The 21,978-nt window shown below is 42.3% G+C and overlaps 1 protein-coding gene and 1 pseudogene across 1 annotated transcript in view; both read left to right on the top strand.

Moving 5' to 3' along the window:
• SNTG2 (syntrophin gamma 2) overlaps positions 1-21,978 on the top strand; it is a 1,009,087-nt gene that overhangs the window by 813,039 nt on the left and 174,070 nt on the right. Inside the window, exon 13 of the mRNA XM_063915497.1 lies at positions 20,289-20,360. Coding sequence (XP_063771567.1) covers positions 20,289-20,360 — 72 coding nt within the window. The remainder of the gene's footprint in view (positions 1-20,288; positions 20,361-21,978) is intronic.
• Positions 18,922-19,102, top strand: LOC134913229 (U2 spliceosomal RNA; annotated as a pseudogene).

The raw sequence follows: 21,978 nt of genomic DNA, 5'->3' as shown, positions 1-21,978 counted from the left end.
CAGACGCAAATAGTACAGCATACAGTATATGATCCATCTACAGTACTTTATGAATATGTGAGCGTCCAAGTCCCGCAGACAAAACAACATAAAACCAGTAGTGTACACTGTCACAAATGGACGTGTTAGAAGTTCACTATTGCCTCTTGAGATTAGGAAATTTGTACAGTATGTTAGCGTCCTAATCCCGTAGCCATTACAGCATAATCAAAACCAATGGATTTATTCATCTGTCTGCGGCGAAGTGGTGAAGTGTTCCGCTTCCTATACTCAGAGTCCCGAGTTCGATTCCTAAAGTACGAATGCATGTTAGTTTTTTCCAGACACTTTTTTTTTTTATTCACATAAACCAGGGCAAAGCTGCAGGAGCGGTTCTACTGTTAAGGTTCTATGCACTGTACACATACAATTCTGCAGCAGGGCAGACTCAATAGAAATGGCTACCACCTATGACTCCTTGCCTCACGGAAGCCCTAGGCCACGGAGCAAATAACAGTCCAGATTTTGCAGGCTATGGGGCAATGCTGAAGGAGCGTCACAATCCCCTAGCTAAAATACACAGGGGCGATAGGAATAAGCGAGGTCTATGCACATTACGGTACACCGGACTCAATCGCATAGCACACTGGCAAAATAGCCACCACCCCTGAACCCCCACCACGTGGCAGGCAGCGCTCGGATATGGAGTGAGAGATGGCATAAGTTTTGCAGAAGCGTTACAATCCCCTAGCCAAAATACACAGGGGCGATAGAGATAAGCGAGGTCTATGCACATTACGTTACACCGGGCTCGACAAGTTTTACATAAAGCAGGGCAAAGCTGCAGGAGAGTTTCTACTGTCAAGGTTCTATGCACCGTACGGTACACATACAATTCTATAGCAGGGCAGACTCAATTGAAATGGCTACCGCCTGTGACTCCTAGCTCCATGGAGGCACTCGGCTATGGAGCAAGTAACAGCACAGATTTTGAAGGCTACGGGACAATGCTGATGGAGCGTCAGAATCCCCTAGCTAAAATACACAGGGGCGATAGGGATAAGCAAGGTCTATGCACATAATGAACACCGGACCCCATCGCATCGCAAAGTGACAAAATGTCCGAGGCACGTGAACCCCTGCCTTGTGGCAGACTCAGCTTTGGAGCGAGCAACGGCATAGGTTTTGCAGGCTATAGGGTGATGCTGAAGGATCGTCAGAATCCCCTAGCTAAAATACACAGGGGTGATAGGGATAAGCGAGGTCTATGCACATAACGATACACCGCAAAGTTCTCCATGGTTTTGATTATGCCTTTTCTTTGAACACGGTATTTTTCACTGCCTCGCCCTACCCGCATTTCCACTTTCCCCTTCCCCCCTGGGAGCCTGCAAAGTACATGCAGTACACAGGGAGGGAGTTCCGGTTAGGTTACAAGACATGTGCAACAGTATACTACTGTATGTAGGAAAATCCCCCGCCCACTCTGATTTATGTGAAACCTGTGTGCACCCTTCTATTGAATGTATAACAAAGAAAAAAAAAATAAAGTGAATGTCACGGGAACATATAAAAAAAAAGGTTGGCACTTTGGGACTCAAACCTGGGACTCTCAGCGTGGGAGGTGGGAGCCTTCATTGCTAGGTTGGTATGGAAAGGGAGACAATTAGCTACCAGAGGGTACCAACCCCAAGTTTCTGTGACCCCAACAAGGCTCATGGCAAGCGTCAGAACCCATGGTGGGTCTGAATTAATGGGCCCATTATAGTCTATGGGAAAATGGGTCCACTTTGCGTACTGATATCTCTGGTTCTGGGTGTCCCAGAGACTCAGGACTGGTACCATACAAAAGATGAGACTCTTGGCTTTCGGGACAGACCAACCACTAGTTTATGTGACACTGGAAAGGGAAACGGGAAGCAACCGTGTATCGGGTCCCCTCCAGTTGTCCGCCTAGCTTGCACAGGATGCAGGGTTTCTGGCTAGATAGGAAAAACTGTACAGAGATGCTAAGCATGGTAATTTGACATCCAGGAACATAGGGAGGAGTTTTTATCTCTCTCCATTATACTTAGAAAAATTACACTTGCCACTGTACGTTACAAGATGTTCGTGCTAATTAGTACACTAGAAGAACATACTGTACAGAGATACTAAGTACAGTGATTTGGCATCCACGACTTTAGGGAGGAGCTATAATCTCCCTCGATTGTAATCTTTCTAAGTATAATGGAGAGAGAAAAAAGCTCCTCCCTAAGTTCCTGGGTGCCAAATTACCGTCCTTAGTATCTCTGTACTCTATGTTCTACTAGTGTACTAATTAGCACGAACAGCTTGTAACGTGCAGTGGCAAGTTTAATCTTTCTATGTATAATATAGAGAGATAAAAGCTCCTCCCTAAGTTCCTGGTTGCCAAAACACTGTCCTTAGTATCTCTGTATAGTATTTTCTATTAGGGTACTAATTAGCACGAACAGCTAATTAGTACCCTAATAGAACATACTGTACAGAGATACTAAGTACGGTGATTTGGCATCCAGGAACTTACTGAGGACCTTTTATCTCTCTCCATTATACATAGAAAGATTAAACTTGCCGCTGTACTTTACAAGCTGTTCGTGCTAATTAGTACCCTAATATAGAACATACTGTACAGAGATACTAAGTACGGTGATTTGGCATCCAGTTAAAAGCTGTTCATACTAATTAATACACTAGTAGAACATACTGTACAGAGATGCTAAGGACGGTGATTTGGCATCTAGGAACTCAGGGAGGAGCTTTTATCTCTCCATTATACATAGAAAGATTAAACTTGCCACTGTACGTTACAAGCTGTTCGTGGTAATTAGTACACTAGAAGAACATACTGGGGACTCGGACTCATACAGTACTTGCATTTCAAAAGCACGGTATTTTCCACCACCTCCCGCTAGCCCATCGCCCATCCCCCCTGGGAGCCTGCACAGGTCATGCAGTAGACAGGGAGGGAGTTATTCACATAAACCAGAGCAAAGCTGCAGGAGCGGTTATACTGTTAAGGTTCTATGCACCATACGGTACACATACAATTCTGCAGCAGGGCAGACTCAATTGAAATGGCTACCGCCTGTGACTCCTTGCCCCATGGAGGCCCTCGGCTATGGAGCAAGTAACAGCACAGATTTTGTAGGTCACGGGGCAATGCTGAAGGAGCATCAGAATCCCCTAGCTAAAATACAAAGGGTCGATAGGGATAAGTGAGGTCTATGCACTTAACGATACCCCAGACCCCATCGCATCGCAAAGTGACAAAATATCCAAGGCATATGAACATCCACCTTGTGTCAGCACTCAGCTATGGAGCGAGTGATGGCATAGGTTTTGCAGGCTTCGGGGCAGTGCTGAAGGAGCATCGGAATCCCCTAGCTAAAACACACAGGGGCGATAGGGTTAAGCGAGGTCTATGCACATAATGCTACAAGGCGGGGGTTCATGTGCCTCGGACATTTTGTCACTTTGTGATGCGATGGGGTCTGGTGTATCATTATGTGCATAGACCTCGCTTATCCCCATCGACCCTGTGTATTTTAACTAGGGGATTCTGACGCTCCTTCAGCATTGACCCGTTCTTTGACCACGGTATTTTCCACTGCCTCGCCCAACCCCCATCCCACTTTCCCATTCTTCCTTGGGAGCCTGCACAGTTCATGCAGTAGACAGGTAGGGAGTTCTGATCAGGTTATAAGACAAGATTTATGTGAAACCTGTGTGCACCCTTCCATTGAATGTATAACAAAGAAAAAAATTATAATAAAGTGTATGTCACGTGAACTCGGACGCTCATACTGTACATGTATTTCAAAAGCACTGTGTTTATGCATTGTACATACTTCCTTTTAAACAATTAGTTGCGTCTCCATACACAATCTTGCGTCTGCATACACAAGTGTTTTAACATGTTCGCTTGTGTCTGTATAAACTATTTATTTATATTGAGAACTCTCACATTCTGACCATTGGTCACCATCTATTAACATTACAGTCATCACTGACCATTTGCCAGAGCTTTAGATTGATCCGCTGCTATACGATTGAAAGTACTGGATTAGTGGAGCATTAGCCACCCAGTGGTGGAGTTGTGTAATGCATGCTGAGTATCTAGAATCACCTCAATGCGCTTGCCTGTGATTAAACTCAGCAATCTAAGCTATCGCCTTAGCGTGACTAAACTTCCATCTAGGCGGAGAATCGGTCAAGATAAAGGTGGCTACATCTGTATGGCAACAATGTATGAGAATATACGCAAGATATCGGTACGCTTGTGCATTTATTTTCGCGCCAACGGACTCAAAGAAAAATTGCTCCTCTGAGACTATACAATACAGACGTGGTTTAGCAACATTAGGTAGTTTTAACAACACAAAACAGAAATTGTTTTACTTTAGATGCGTCCCGACCCTTTGTTGTTAGACCAAAGTCTGTTAGGCCCTGCAAGTCCGCGAGTGTGGGGTGAACCGGACAGAGCCCCCAACTGTTAAGTTAGATTAAATTACAAGGAAAGGCAATACATTATTACACTTTGGTTTGAGCCGCTGCGGCCGCTGCACATAAATATACCTGCTAAAAAATGTATATACGTTGCGTATACACACTGACATGTTATGCGCACAATATAGCGACACGAGCGGCTGAGTACACTTTACCCCAAACAAGAATGGAATGCGACACCAGTAGTTAAATGTTATGTTGTGGTCAAACGCATCAATAGCATTTACATAAGAATATACAGATAAAAAGATACAACAATATACAGAGAAGAGCTACAACCAATAATACATACATTTAAATGTGGGCGCTCCTGGAAACAGGCCTCAGTCAGTCTTGGCAAGATGACCTCAGAGAATAGGGACAGAGCCTGGCCAGGAGGCCTCTCTTTTATACAGTGTGTCCAAATAAGGTACAATGGGAAGTGTAAGCTCTTCTTTCATAGGTCAGAGGGCAGGTCATTTACAGTACATGAGGGGTCATAGGTTGGTTTAAATGAATGGGTGATGCTTGATTCAGGTGTACCTGCAGGTGTTCATCACTGGGTTCCCACCGAATATCCTGAGTACAGTATCCTAACAGTTTGTGAATATTATATTTCTGCATATATCTACACGCAGAAACATGCAATCAACTGCAAATAGCAACCGGAATGTAGATCACAAAATACTGCACATCTGGATACCAGACAGTAAGTCCTAACCTTGCTCCATCCCCTCACATCCTGTAAACCTTAATAGCTATTGTTTTACCTTTTAAGTGCATGTAAGTTGCTGACAAAGTGTGTGGAGACTATGGTGGTAATTCTGAGTTGATCGCAGCAGCAAGTTTGTTAGCAATTGGGCAAAACCATGTGCACTGCAGGGGGGGCAGATATAACATTTGCAGAGAGAGTTAGATTTGGGTGGGTTATTTTGTTTCTGTGCAGGGTAAATACTGGCTGCTTTATTTTTACAATGCAATTTAGATTTCAGTTTGAACACACCCCACCCAAATCTAACCCTCTCTGCACATGTTATATCTGCCCCCCCCCCCCCCCCCTGCAGTGCACATGGTTTTGCCCAACTGCTAACAAATTTGATGCTGCGATCAACTCAGAATTAGGGCCAATGGCCCTCATTTCGAGTTGTTCGCTCGCTAGCTGCTTTTAGCAGCATTGCACACGCTATGCCACCGCCCTCTGGGAGTGTATCTTAGCATAGCTGAATAGTGAAAGAAAAATTAGCAAAACTGCTCCGGACCTACACACAGCTTGCGATCAGCTCAGTCCGTTTAGTTCCTGGTTTGACGTCACAAACACGCCCTGCGTTCGGCCAGCCACTCCCCCGTTTCTCCAGACACTCCCGCGTTTTTCCGACACGCCTGCGTTTTTTTTCAAACGCCGGGAAAACGCTGAGTTGCCGCCCAGAAACTCCCCTTTCCTGTCAATCATTTACCGAACAGCAGTGCGACTGAAAAGCGCCGCAGAAACCACAGCAAAACTGCTAAGTTTTGTGTTAAATAACTAAGCGCATGTGCCCTGCGTGCCTTGCGCATGCGCAATTTGCAAAACATCGCAGCATAGTAAAAATCGGCAACGAGCTAACAACTCGGAATGACCCCCTATGTGTAAATTATGCACTATGTGAATAAAGTATTAAATATATGTCTTTGTGGCTTTTCTGTGCGAATTCATTTTACTACTGTATATATCCTTGCCACGCATTAATACGCAAGGCCTAGGTACGTAGCATGTGGGTATGCGTGCACACGGTGGCAACGCGCACGAACAGAGGCCACTCTGTTTGGAGTTTGCACGTGTGTGTGTGTAATATTTTTGACTTTGACAGTGCTTCCTAAATAAAATATATCCCAGTATAGCTATGTCCCAGTCATGATTTTCATTGCACCATGACTCTGTAATTGCCACAATATCTAGATCATCCCTTGTAATTATTGCAGTTAGTTCTGGGATTTTATTTCTTAAGCTTCTAGCATTTGCACACATACTGTAGCTTTTAGAGTTTTGTTTGTGCTTTTCTTGTTCCTAGCTATGTTCTTCTCTCTGCCTATATTTATTTGATTATCTTCTGTTGCTGTGGATATGCTTCCTATTCCCTTTGCCTGCAGAAACAATACCTCTGTGCTGGGGGAGCAGATTGCTTTATCCTATTTAGTTTACTGTCCCCCTCTGTTAGTTTAAATAGTTCTTGATGAAGCATCCAAACTGTTCAGTTAGTATTCTTTTACCCCTTGAAGGTGGGTGCAGGCCGTCACTTTTGTATAAGCTCCTATCTTGCCACATGGTGTGACTGTGGCCTATAAATCCAAATCTCTCCTCATTGCCCCATGTCCTTAGCCAAACATTGAAGTTTCTAATGCAATGAGTTCTGTCTTCCCCTCTGTGTACTGGCAATACTTCTGAAAAAGTTACAGTGGTTGCCACCTGCTTCAGAGCAGTTACTAACTTTCTAAATTCATCTTTTACGGCCATGAGTTCAGCATTAGCCAGGTCTTTTGTCCCTAGGTGGACAATGACATCCACCTCATCATCTTTTCTTGCTGCCTGCACAATTCTTAGCATGCACTATTTATCCCTTGGAGCTATGGCTCCAGGTAAGCACCTTACTTGGTTCTCTACTTAATTTGCATTTCCCAGATGTATTTCTCTAATAATGGAATCTCCCAAGAGAAGTGCAGTCCTTTTTGGAGATGCAGTTTTCCTGTTCCTTCTCCTGTTCCTATAGTTAGTTGATGTCCCCATATCCTCCTGTTCTGTAGTGCCTCTATTTGTTGAATCTTCCAGCCCTGCAAGAGTAGCATATGAGTTTTGCAGTGTCACAGCTTGCGGGAGGTGTCTGTATCCCCCTTTAAATCTCTGCCCTTGAGAGCCCACAGTAGTCCAGGCAGAATGTCTTCTGGTGGCTCTCTGAGGCAGTGGAGGCCTCAAAGACATAGACATCCTACAAATCTCAGCATGCAGTTTAGCTACTCCTCCTTCAGCAGAGAAAATTGCTTGCAGATTGGACAGCAGCTGAGTCTCCACAATGCCTCTTTCCCAACAATTGGAATCCAAACAATTTACATCCATTGCACTGCACTAGCCCAAACATTGTATCGGATATTAATGGTATTGCAAATACAGTATGTGTTCCTGTATGCATATTATAAAACTCACTGTTTTCTGTATTCTAATTTACCTGCTGCTGTTTCAAACTCACAATTCACTTAGAATGCAAGTTCTCACAATGAGCAAGCTCAAATGTGTATGGTCACTGTTTAAATAGTTTCTCAGGCAGCTGATAGATTCAGCCCCTCCTCCTAATCTCGTCACACCTAGATTAAGCCCCTGCTCCTGGTTTCTCTTCACACCCTTTAAGAAAGCACAGCACAGATACAAACACAACCAAATTCACACTCAGTTTCTCCCACAATATTACAATCCCTATATGGATAGTCAGAGAATACTCAGAACACTCACCTGCTGCTGTTTCAAACTCACAATTCACTTAAAAAGCCAAGCTATCACTTTAGACTGCAAGCTCTCACAATAAGCAGGGAGGCATGCCAGCAGCCCACAGAGCACTCTGCATGCCCCCCACAGCTGCCAGAACATGTGCTTGACCCGCAATCGCAGCACTTCCACGAGGCCACGCCCCCTACCCACGAAGTCTCTCCTCCCAACTTTCTAAAGTTTTGGGGTATGCAAATTGACATTTATTTATTTATTATTATTATTTATTACCAGTTTCTTATATAGCGCAGCATATTCAGTTGTGCTTTACAATTGGAATAAAAGTCATAGGCAAATGCGGGGAATGGGGGGTATCGGTTGCCCAGAAACCCCCCTCCTCTTGGCAAGTGGCAAATTAGGACAATACCAATGGTATATAATTAGATTACTAGAGTCACTGCCGCATCATGCAGAGCTGCTGCACATGCCCTGTGGTAGCAGTTTTTTCTATTAAGTTTGCTGTGTGTGTGATTCTGAGCCCTCATTCAGTGCACTGGACCAAAGAGTAGCTACCAGAAAGAAAAGTCAGGAGCCTACCATGAGGTGGCAGAATGTGTGCTTAGAAAGTGCAGTACTGGTTCTATTATGTTTGTGCATTTATTTATTATAGTATGTTTAACCTTTTCCTCAGCACTTATTTATATTACCGGTTGAGTATCCCATATCCAAATATTCCGAAATACGGAATATTCCGAAATACGGACTTTTTTGCGTGAGAGTGAGATAGTGAAACCTTTGTTTTTTGATGGCTCAATGTACACAAACTTTGTTTAATACACAAAGTTATTAAAAATATTGTATTAAATTACCTTTAGGCTGTGTGTATAAGGTGTATATGAAACATAAATGATTTGTGTGAATGTAGACACACTTTGTTTAATGCACAAAGTTATAAAAAATATTGTCTAAAATGACCTTCAGGCTGTGTGTATCAGGTGTATATGAAACATAAATGCATTCTGTGCTTATATTTAGGTCCCATCACCATGATATCTCATTGTGGTATGCAATTATTCCAAAATACGTAAAAATCCGATATCCAAAATACCTCTGGTCCCAAGCATTTTGGATAAGGGATACTCAACCTGTATTCAAATATATTTGATTCAGCCTATACTATAGATCACCTACTGTATACTGTATTCCATGTTCCGCAGAGTGGGATATTTGCAGATTGCATTTGGAAACCCCCCTCTAGAAATCCTGCGTTTACCACTGACAGTGATAAAACAAAACTGGGTAATAACAGACAGTCATAGAGGTAGGAAGGACCTGCTCGCCAGCTTACAATCTATAGGGGTTTAGGCATTCATACACATAATGTAATTAGATAGGGATGCATTGAAGGTTATTTGGGTGGGTCTGGAATTGATAAGCTTGTCTAAAGAGGTGAGTTTTCAGCGAAGGTTTGAAGGTTTGGAGACTAGAGGTGAGTCTTATTGTGCATGGAAGGGCATTCCACAGAGTGGGTGCAGTCCAGATAAAGTCCTGTTATTTTGATTGGGAGCAAGGAATGCGTGTGGATGAGAGATGCAAATCTTGTGCAGAGCAGAGAGGTTGGGTTGGGAGATATTTTGAGATGAGTGAAGAGATGTACAGTATGTTGGTGTAGTTTGGTTAATAGCCCTGTATGTAAGGAAAAGTATTTTCTATTGAATACGGTAGAATACCGGTAACTAATGGAGGGACTGACTGGCCGGACCAGCAGATGATTCCTAGGAAGATCAGCCTCACAGCTGCATTCAAAATGTTTTGTAGTGTTGAGAGCCTAATTTTTGGAAGACCAGTCACAAGACTATTAATCTATTGCAATAATCAATGCGGTAGATAATGAGTGTATTGATTAGAGTTTTTGCTGTGCCATGGTCAGAATTATATATATATATATATATATATATATATATATACTTCTATTTATATATATATATATATATATATATTTGTTAATTAGGGAGTATGTGTATTTTTTGTTTAGCATAATTAAATGTGCCAAGAAATGTTGAAACGTGCTATTTTTGTGAGGCTTTTATATTACTTTTAAGTTACACAGAAATGGCATAAAGGCTAATGTCAAAGGTAGGATTATTCTGTGTGCTAGAAATTCTGATGACTGTGATTCAGCAGTATTTCGAGTTAAAATTGTCAAAAGTTCCCAAATATACTTATATTTTTAATTCTGATTGCAAGTAGCAATTTGGTTGACTCTGACGTCCCAATCTAGCTTCTTATCAGCTACAGTACATAGAAACTCTGTTGGAGCAGCAGGCGGCACAACACAGAATGTGAAGTCAAAGGTGCTTAGAAGTAAAATTTGGGGAAATTCTTTAGTGTCAGTGTTAACAGCGTTTACGGATGTGTATGTACTAAGACATCTTGCTTCTGCACAAGCCATTGATTTCCCACAATGGTACAGAAACAGTAAACTTTAAAGCAGGGCCGGCTCCAGGCATGTTTGAATAGAGCGGCCGTGCGGGGCGCCACACTTAGTGGGCGCCGCACGCTGGTGCTGCCATATTCGTGCCTGCAGCCTGGTCCTGTGTGTGTGCCTCCAAGATCCAGCACTGCAGCATCTGTCTGGTCCGTCCGCCCCGCCTTCCAGCCCGCCTCCCAGCCCCACTCTCAGCCAGCAGTCAGTGCAAAATTACTCGTACGCGCTATGCGCGCTGTGCGGCACAGGCGTCTGACATCAGATGCTGGCACCGCACAGCGCGCATAGCGCACACTGCATAATTTAGGAAGAGTATGCCTGCGGCCTTCAGCACTCCCCACTCCCTCCTCACAGCAGGTACTGTGGGGGCATTTATGTATCTGGCACTGTGGGGGCATTTATGTAGCTGGCACTGTGGGGGCATTTATGTAGCTGGCACTGTGAGGGCATATTTGGCACTGTGGGGGCATTTATGTATCTGGCACTGTGGGGTCATTTATGTATCTGGCACTGTGGGGGCATATCTGGCATTGTGGGGGCATTTATGTAGCTGGCACTGTGGGGGCATTTATGTAGCTGGCACTGTGGGGGCATATCTGGCACTGTGAGGCATATCTGGCACTGTGGGGGCATTTATGTATCTGGCACTGTGGGGGGCATTAATGTATCTGGCACTGTGGGGGGCATTAATGTATCTGGCACTGTGGGGGCATTTATGTATCTGGCACTATGGGGGCATATCTGGCACTGTGGGGGCATATCTGGCACTGTGGGGTCATTTATGTATCTGGCACTGTGGTGGCATATCTGGCACTGTTGGGGCATATCTGGCATTGTGGGGGCATTCATGTATCTGGCACTGTGGGGGCATATCTGGCACTGTGGGGGGCATTAATGTATCTGGCACTGTGGGGGCATATCTGGCACTGTGTGGGCATTTATGTATCTGGCACTGTGTGGCCATTTATGTATCTGGCACTGTGGGGGCATTTATGTATCTGGAACTCTTAGGACATTTATGTATCTGGCACTGTGGGGGCATTTATGTATCTGGCACTCTTGGGGCATATCTGGCACTGTGGGGGGCATTAATGTATCTGGCACTGTGGGGGCATATCTGGCACTGTGGGGAGCATTAATGTATCTGGCACTGTGGGGGCATATCTGGCACTGTGTGGGCATTTATGTATCTGGCACGGTGTGGGCATTTATGTATCTGGCACTGTGGGGGCATTTATATATCTGGAACTGTGAGGACATTTATGTATCTGGCACTGTGGGGCAATTATGTATCTGGCACTGTTGGGGCATATCTGGCACTGTGGGGGGGCATTAATGTATCTGGCACTGTGGGGGCATATCTGGCACTGTGGGGAGCATTAATGTATCTGGCACTGTGGGGGCATATCTGGCACTGTGTGGGCATTTATGTATCTGGCACGGTGTGGGCATTTATGTATCTGGCACTGTGGGGGCATTTATGTATCTGGAACCGTGGGGGCATTTATGTATCTGGCACTGTGGGGGCATATCTGGCACTGTGGGGGCATTTATGTATCTGGCACTGCTGGGGGGCATGTAATGTGCATCTGGCACTGCTGGGGGGCATGTCATGTGCATCTGGCACTGCTGGGGGGCATGTCAAGTGTAGCTGGCACTGCTTGGGGGCATGTAATGAGTAGCTGGCACTGCTGGGGGGCATAGCATGTGTATCTGGCACTGCTGGGGGGGCATATTATGTGTAGCTGGCACTGCTGGGGGGCATATCATGTGTAGCTGGCATGGCTGGGGGGCATATCATGTAGTGTTCCCGTGTCTCAGTGCAATACCTGGTGCAATGTGTCTCAGTGCTCTGCCTGGCGCAAAGTGTATAACGTGCTCTGCCTGGCGCAAAGTGTATAACGTGCTCTGCCTGGCACAAAGTGTATAACGTGCTCTGCCTGTCGCAGTGTGTATAGGAGGTTCTACCTGGTGCAATGTGTATTAGCTGCACTACTGTGTGGTGTAATGCGAATTGCCACTATTATGTGGCCACGCCCCTTCCCCACAAAGCAACGCCCCTAAATTTTTGCTTGCCATGTGGGAAGGGGAGCAACAAGCATTACGGTATGTACATAATTTTCCCCTTCTAACTTAAAAATGTGCCCTCCCAAATGCAAAATGTGCCCTCCCCGTGATCAGCACCCTGCCCTAAAAAAATCCTAGAGTGAACACTATCATGTGTAGCTGGCACTGCTGGGGGGCATATCATGTGTAACTGGCACTGCTGAGGGGCATATCATGTGTAGCTGGCACTGCTGGGGGGCATGTCATGTGTAGCTGGCACTGCTGGGGGGCATATGTGTAGCTGGCACTGCTGGGGGGCATATAATGTGTAGCTGGCACTGCTGAGGGCATGTCATGTGTAGCTGACACTGCTGGGGGCATATCATGTGTAGCTGGCACTGCTGGGGGACATGTCATGTGTAGCTGCCACTGCTGCGGGGCATATCATGTGTAGCTGGTACTGCTGGGGGGCATATAATGTGTAGCTGGCACTGCTGGGGGCATGTCATGTGTAGCTGACACTGCTGTGGGCATGTCATGTGTAGCTGGCACTGCTGGGGGACATGTCATGTGTAGCTGCCACTGCTGCAGGGCATGTCATGTCTATCTGGCACTGCTAGGGGGCATATCATGTCTATCTGGCACTGCACTACTGTAGACATTATGTGTAGCTGGCACTATACTGGAGACATTGTGTGTACTGTGGCTGTTACGTGTAAGGTTGCCAATTGTGTGCATAGAGGGGGTGTGAAAATATATTTATTTATAGTTTGATAATATGAAGTTGCGAGGCCATGCTCACTTTTCCAGAGGCCACGTCCACTTTTCCAGGAGCGCGGCACGCGCATAGGGGATGGGATGGGGGCGCTTTGAAATTTTCTCGCTCAGGGTGCTAGTAGGCCTGGAGCTGGCCCTGCTTTAAAGGATAATAAAGAAATTAAGTTTATTAAAAAATTAAGATGAGATACAGTAGCCTTTGGGAATAAAATTAATTGGCTAACCGGACAGATTTATGTTGCGACATTCCCAAGTGAGATTAAATTGACACAGTGGTCCAAATGTAATAGAGTGAGAGTTTCAGAAAGTGTTGATATTGCTGTGTAAATGATTGACACTTTTAAAAAAAACTGCAAAACCTTACCAAATCTCTCACTTTTTGAAACTCTCACTCTATTACATTTGGCCCTGTATCTCCAATTGAAAAGATCATTCTCTGCATTTAGATACACATTCCATGTGAATCCTATACAAGACAGAAGGGGTGATGCTGAGATGAAGGTACTGTACTCCTGTTGGTATAGTGGAATCTTGCAACCTTTTTGTACTGCTCATATATGCAAGTACGGGTGACACAGAGTTGCATTTTGGTCGAATCTAGTTTGGACTGAAGAGATGTAACTGGGTTGTGATGGGGCACTGCACATAACCAAAGTTCAGTGAAGGCCACTTTGACACTTTGAAGGACCTGGAGGCAAGCATAAATATTCTTGTTTCCAGATGTAACTTTTGAACCTACTGTAGTAGAGTGTAAGTGTTAATAGCAAACCAAGTATACACAGTGAGCAAGCTTACCATAACATGAAAACAACTACTTTATACAGGGGATGCCGACTGTCGGGATCCCGGCAGTCAGAATAACAATGCCAGAATCCCGACAGCCATCAGAATGCCGAGACCAGAATCCTGACAGGGTCAGGAGACTGTAGTGTAGAGGGAGGGTTAGGGTCAGTGCTGGGGGGGAGGGAGGTTAGGTTTGGGAGCTACCCAGAAGGGTTATGGTTAGTCTGGGGGGGGGATAGGGTTAGTTAGTGGGGTGGGGGGGTTAAGGTTAGCCACCATCGGTGGGAGATTACTTACCCCACCCCTGTCAGGATTTCAAACATCAGGTTGCCGGCGTTACATACTGAACCCATATACGGTACCAGAAAATAAACATGTTTTTCTCTTGAGTGCACATTTTGGTAGTGACATTCACCCGATATCCTTCTACCTCTGCATCAAGCCCGATTATATGCAGCGTGCCCCCTCCATTGTGACTTAGCATTTACAAAAGGGAACTAGTGGATTTCTCTGTGAATAAAACTGCATTTCTCTGTGTCTTGCATTTTATTCCATAAATGAGATGTTTATTGCTGTGTAATCAGAATTATACAAAATGCAGAATATATACATATACATCTGATCGCCCAGTGCCATCCTAACATCTTCTGATATATGCAGACAAAGAGTGGCAGTTGCTCTATCATTCCTGGAGATAATTATATATCAGCTGCTAGAAAGGGGGAGCGGTCAGAGACAAACAGCAGACAGAGAGTGGGGGTGCTTTTCCCCCCCTGATATACCCCCAACACACTAAAAAATTTACCTGTAACCATACCTGAGCCTATCTGGTAATAGAATAGCATGCCTTCCAAATACTGCTCCCATTCAATGCCTTTCTCACACATGCAGACAAACAGTGGTAGGTGCTCTATTATTCCTGGAGATAATCTTCTGATATATGAAATACTTTAAATAGGAATGAATACCTTCTTAAATTCCTGTAAAATAGTAATACATAATTAAATGTAGCTGCACTTTCTGAATTATATCTATAATGAATTAAAAATGAATAATTTATGATACAAACTGTTCACAATGTCTTAAGTTGTTTGTACAAAAACTGTAGCCATTGGGGGGTATTTTTTTTAAAAAACCCAGCTCTTACTGACAGTTTGCAGGTTGAATTCACATTCGACCTATTCAAAGCCCAGCCCGATTTTCCGACTTGTCAATAAATCCAGCAAAGGCGAAACGCACGTGGATCAGCGAATTCGCTGCCGATCCACGTGTTTTGTCGAATTCGACTGTTTTTTGGTCCGTTTTCGCCCATGCCGATTTGACAAAAAAAGGCATGGAGAAAAAAGAAGCAAAAACCGGTAAAAAAACGCCCACAATTGAATAGCCAACAGACGAATTAGTGCAAGTTTTCTGACTGTCGGAAAACTCAGCACTAATTGAACATCCCCCATCGTGTTGTTTACAAAGGAACCGCTTTACAGAATGAAAAAACTATACAAATCAAGCGACTTCTTTCCTACCTACATAACAAATGTCCAATTTCAAAGCAGCTTAGAATAGCATCTTTAAACAGTTTATAAAACAATGTCAGTTTAATAGATTCACATATTTCTGAGAGGCAGATATGGGATCTGATTCAGAGGAAGACGTAGTGACTAATCTGATCAATGTTTTTAGATCTGCGCATGCACGGCAGCCGCAGTAATCGGCTCTTGCACTGTCAAACAGTACGGCTGTAGACATCGATTAATTGACAGTCAGCAGACATCTGGGGGCGTGGAATGAGAGCTTTGAAGAAATGCCCTGTTTTCTGGGAGGGTCACTTGTATGTCTGATACTGAGACCGATGGTTGCAATGTTGATCTATCTGATACTGCATCTTCGGGTGCAGGCAATGGATCATAGAAGCTGGCAGTGGGCTTCATTTTACACAAGATGACTCCTGCAGCTGTGTCATAATTTCACACATACAATAAAAAAGTCCCAGAAAAGGCGCAAATAAAACAGTTTCTCCTATAAGATGTTTAAAATCAGTGTGATGCTTACTCTTTCCATATACAGTAGTTCTTTATTTATACTGATTCCAGAGTTTTTGCACTGAACTTTCACAATGTAGTCATCATCTCAAAAGCAAAGAGAGAGACAGAATAGTGCAATACAAATCTTTAAATGGAACATAAATAAAAGAAAACAAGCATATAACCACACATGTGGTTGTTGGGGTTCGTCTCTCCCTCAAAACCAGTTCACCATCCTGGACAGTCCCGGAAACAACCATCCCATCAGTCTATATCACGTACAGGTTTCAGGAGCAGTCCCCCAGATGATTTAGAAAGCCACCGGATGCTTAATGCATTTTGGAACTTTGTCCTTCATCAGAAGCATAGTGGCATATCAAACAAACTTTATATTTATACCCTCTATAATTGATAACATTCCCTCAGGGCGGTACTCCCTTTCCCGCCCTTTTTCGGCCTGGTTTGCGGCCGGGAGTGACCTCACGGCTCTGCACCAAGCCCAGTTATGACGCGGCCAAAAGTGGCCTCATGGTTCTGCACCACAGCGCACAGAAGGTCCCGACAACCAGCAGCCCACAGCAGCACACTGATCACTGGCTCCTGTGACAGGTAAGTATGTTTTGGGGGCTTTTTTACTTCTTATTTTTTAAAACGTTGATCAGCTTGGGTGTCCATCGGCCAGGTCCACCCACAGCTTTCTCTGCCTAGGAGCAGATAAAGCTATGCAGAAGGCTGCAAATGGCAGTGCTGCCCTGTGATAACGCCAGCTAAGGCTGGCATAATTATCACAGGGCTCATTTTTTTCACAATTTTGTTTTAGTAAATTTGCCCAGATCGCATTTCCCATTATAAGTATGGGACATACACTCTCATTGCTAAAAAAAAAAAAGTGAGTTAAAGGGTTTGGAGCAGAGTTTCACGAAAACTGCTCTGAAAGCCCTTTAATACATTCAAGTGATACTAAAATAATTTTCAAATTTTTTACATGTCTAGTGGTTGTGGATGGAAAAAAATAAAAAAAAAAACAATATATATATATATATATATATATATATATATATATATATATATATATAAAATGACAGCACTCAGTCCAAAAAAAAACGTTTAAGCATTAGTGTGGTGCCAGGTCAAAAAGTATTATAATATCATTTACTTTCCCATAGAGAGAAAATGCAAAAACCAGCACTCACGATTCAGTTGAAAGCAGAAGAGGATTTATTCTTTAATACAAATCCATTAGTGATACATCCAACAACTGTGGCCACAGTTGTTGGATGTATCACTGAAGGATTTGTATTGGACTGAGTGCTGTCATTTTATATATATATATATATATATCCCACTCCCCAGTTAGGACTGCCTGCATAATCTCCCTGGGGTATTTTTTCATCCTCAACCACCAGACATGTACCCCCACTCCCCCCCCCCCCCGGTACTTGTATGTTGTATGTACATGTTTAAAACAATTTGCTATGCTCCTGAAGTTGCAGCCCGGTACCTTGCATCATATGGTGTATTGCAGCTTCGTGTATGAGGACACATCTATACACTTCCTATTTTTTATTTCTTCTTTTTAGTGCATGTAAAGCGATTGACCCTACACCATACCTACCTAGTCTCCTGGAAGTTGTGGGAGACAATTTTTTGGGTAGTCCCCTGCACCCTTAGAGGAGAGGGTAGGATAGGCAGATAATGCAGAGGATGGAGCTAAAATTACACAATGCACGGTAATATTAGCTCTGCCCTTTCATTAAGGACCGGCTATTCATGGGATTTACCGTCATGGGGCAGGGCTAACTGACACGGCTTCTCCCGAAGAGGAGTATTAAATTGTCAGCAAGTATGCCCTACACAGGCCTATATAGGCCTATTACATCTTTTCTTTTAACTTTCCTCACAGCAGCATTGAACTCACTCGGCTTGACGATTACCACCAATTAGCTAGATTATCACATTTTTTTTCTAAGGTTTTAAATACTTGGTTTAGGAACTGTCCATATTTGTTTAATACTGCCCATACAGTATTTATACTGCAGATTAAGTGTAATTGTTCCCATCTGTTCTTACTTTGCAAGTTTTTTTAAACAGTTATTTATTACTTAACAGTAGTAAAAATACAAAAAACTACATTATGATCAAATACAGTTAACATCACCGGAAATGTATATTGTCAATGATACAGAGAGATAATTGTGTGTAATGTACTTAGATGCATCATCTCGGCAGCAACATGTCTATGGAAATGATTTTTAAATGTTGCCGCTATGAAATTATAATGATTGTTTTATACATCTCTATGCTGCATTTTTCTGTTCGCTCAACTTTAAGTGTTATTCTCCTGTCTCCAGTTCTGAAAGATTTCCAATTTATTTTAAAGATTCATTTTGCTAAATGGCGACTTTTTGATTTCTGCATATTTGCTTCTCTTAACTGCAAATGCTGATTTGTTTGCACTTAATAAAATTGTTGTTTTGTACAGTATATTAAGTGCAAACACCAACAGTCGTGACTTTGAGAAACCGCCATTTTGTAAATAAACCCCATAGAGTCAGGAAGACAAGTATACCATAGCTGCGTAGAGTAAAGCTGCTGTATCATTAAACAGGCCAAACCTACTGTCATTGCCTTGTGGGCTGCATCTGGCCCTTTTGCGCAGCCCTGCTTTAGATACACACACACGAAAACAATCAGAGCTTAATTCAAGCAAGGTAACCACTCAAACAACTTTAAGGCTTTTCTGTCTAAAATGGTGCCATGTTATACAGAATTTTTAACAGTTTTTTTAACAATTTTTGAACTGGAATGCAGGAGTGTTCGCTGTTAAAAATAAAATAAAAAAATGTTATAATCATAAAATTAAGCCATTTAAACCTGGCAGGCCTTTTGGCTAAGATCAAGTGCAGTATCAGATTAATATCTAATACACTCCCTATCTTGAGGCCATATAGTAAATGGATTTTTGGAATAGGGAAATTGAAAAAGAGCTTGATCTGTCCTCTCCACGCATTGACCTGGTATTGCAGTACTTCCAGGGCCGATGCCCCCCCCCAAATAGTACAGATGGTGTAATGGTTAACTTTACTGTCTCACAGCACTGAGGACATGGGTTTGATTCCCATCCTGGCTTTAACTGTGTGGAGTTTGTATATTCTCCCTGTACTTGTGTCGTTTCCTCCAGGTGCTACGGTTTCCTACCACAATCCAAAAATATATTGCTAGGGTAATCGTCTCCCAGCAAAAAAAAATAACCCTATTACATGGGCAGACTAGATGGGCCAAGTGGTTCTTATTTGCCATCCAATTCTATGTTTCTATGTCTATTTTAATGCATTTTAATTTAACTTCTTTAGCATGCTGATACTCATCAATTTCACTGATGGTAATAATAATTATATTAATGATTATGTGATGAAAATAATGTGTTTAAGTTTACAAAAGTAATATTTTACTTCTAAATGAAATGTAAAACATTATTATTATTATTATTATTATTATGTAATTATTATTAGTAGTAGTAGTATGTCATTATTAGTATAATTTCATCATTATTATTATTAGTAATAATATTGGTGGTGCTAGTAGGCAATGTTTATGCATTTGTGGAAGTATTGACTTTATTTTTATCTGATTTTAGGAGATGACTACCATATTTGTACCTTTAGAATTGTTTTATTAATTAGACATTTCCTCCCAGTTACTGTCACTGAAAGACAGGTGCAGGGTTATGATAGACCAGCTGGATTTTTAACAGTAGAGCAAACATTGTGTCTAGACTTCAAGCATCTACGTTTAGAAAATCTTACAACAGCATACCACAGACATATTGACTGAAATGCAACAGAGGTTGTTAATGTCAGAACATCATTTCATATTTACTGCTTCAGTATTTGGCCATTCCACTTTTATAGTTAGCAACAAAATGCATCTCCATCTGCTTCAGTACTTTGTTTACAGTATATACATAAAAATGAAAGAAACAAATGCAGTGAAAACGACATTTTTCTCACATTTTCGGTTACATTTATTTTAATATTTATACAGTCTAAATTATTAATGAGACTTTTATTTAAAATATGTTAAATTATATTTTTTTTTATATATGTACAGTATGCCATGTGTCTCGTACTCCATGTATATATAACTTTATAGCTTACTCATGGGTGTCATTCATATACTGCATTTGTCAGTTCATATTTAAAAGAAAAAATAGCAATTAACTGTTCCTTTTTTCTAGGTAAGTACACTTGACTGGGTACGAGCTGAAAAAATGTACAACCTCTGTGAGGTTCTGTTTAAAATTAGCAAGGTAGGTGTTCTTATGTGTCATTTAAATCAATATGCTTTTTTATAAAAAAGCAGAGAAATGCAGCGCCACTTTATGAGAATATATCTACCAGTCTTACTTATGTAGTAATTAAGTAATTACTAAAAATGACACAATTTAGTGGGTGCAGGCTAGCCCTTAAATATACAGTATTGGTTGGCTACTGAAAAAGTATATGGTGATAAGGAATAAGGGTTCAAGCCACCAATGGTGTCAATCTGAATGGGGGAATGACTCATAAATATGCTTATAAATACTAATGATAAATAGGGTAAAAATTTAACAGAGAGTATTTATTTAGTGTTAAACAGAGTCTAAGATCAACAAATAAAACATTTTTTATAAAATTTAGCTAGTTTGAATAAAAACAATATGCTTTTTTATTTAAATGTTTTTATTAATAAGATTTGATTAGTCTTAGATTTTTTTCTCAAAAATAATTGAATTGTGAACACACAAATAAATGTATGCATTGGTAACCCACCTGTTAATCTCTATTACTTCACTTCTGGCACAAGATCAGGACTCCTCTAGAGCTTCCCCTTTTCTCTGGAATGAAAATCACAATTTTTGCTATTTTACCATCATACTGAAATTGCTGAAAGCTCACCTTATATTACTTCCCTTTTAAACAACCAGTGGTTGTCCTAATTTATGGTTTGCATGTTGTGTTCCTCTTGCTCCCTTTATATGTTGAAATACATGCCCCTGTGATCAAGGCCCTCTTTAAAATAGGATTTTAATTACCTACCGGTAAATCCTTTTCTCGTAGTCCGTAGAGGATACTGGGGTTCCATTTAGTACCATGGGGTATAGCCGGGACCACTAGGAGCCATGGGCACTTTAAGAATTTGATAGTGTGGGCTGGCTCCTCCCTCTATGCCCCTGCTACCAGACTTAGTCTAGGAAACTGTGCCGGAGGAGACGGACATACTTTGAGAGAAGGATAGATAAAGATAATGGTGAGATTCCAAACCAGCACACACAAAACAGAGGAAAGCTATGCTAACCCAACTTTAAACAGAAAAAGCAACAGCTGAACCAACAATACCTAACCAAGTAACAGTGCAGGAAGAACAAAGCACTGGGCGGGCACCCAGTATCCTCTATGGACTACGAGAAAAGGATTTACCGGTAGGTAATTAAAATCCTATTTTCTCTTACGTCCTAGAGGATACTGGGGTTCCATTTAGTACCACGGGGATGTACCAAAGCTCCCAAACTGGGTGGGAGAGTGCTGAGGTTCCTGCAGAACTGATTGACCAACCTGAAGGTCCTCAGAGGCCAAAGTTTCGAACTTATAGAACTTAGCAAACGTGTTCAAACCAGAACAAGTAGCTGCTCGGCAGAGCTGTAAAGCCGAGACACCCCGGGCAGCCGCCCAGGAAGAACCCACCGACCTAGTAGAGTGGGCCTGTACAGATTTTGGAACTGTCACATGATACAGAAAAGAGAAAGAAATGTCCAAAATGTGGTGCACAAAAGGTTACACAATAGCTAAAATATAACTTTTATTAGTACTCTGAATAAGAAAGGTATTCATAAAAAGTGAAAATTTATTTTAAAAAAAGGAAGTATTGAAGTGTCAAAAAGAAGTGAG

Source organism: Pseudophryne corroboree, chromosome 4 (genome assembly GCF_028390025.1).
Source record: "Pseudophryne corroboree isolate aPseCor3 chromosome 4, aPseCor3.hap2, whole genome shotgun sequence".
Taxonomy (NCBI): domain Eukaryota; kingdom Metazoa; phylum Chordata; class Amphibia; order Anura; family Myobatrachidae; genus Pseudophryne; species Pseudophryne corroboree.
This window is presented reverse-complemented; position numbering and strand designations above follow the sequence as displayed.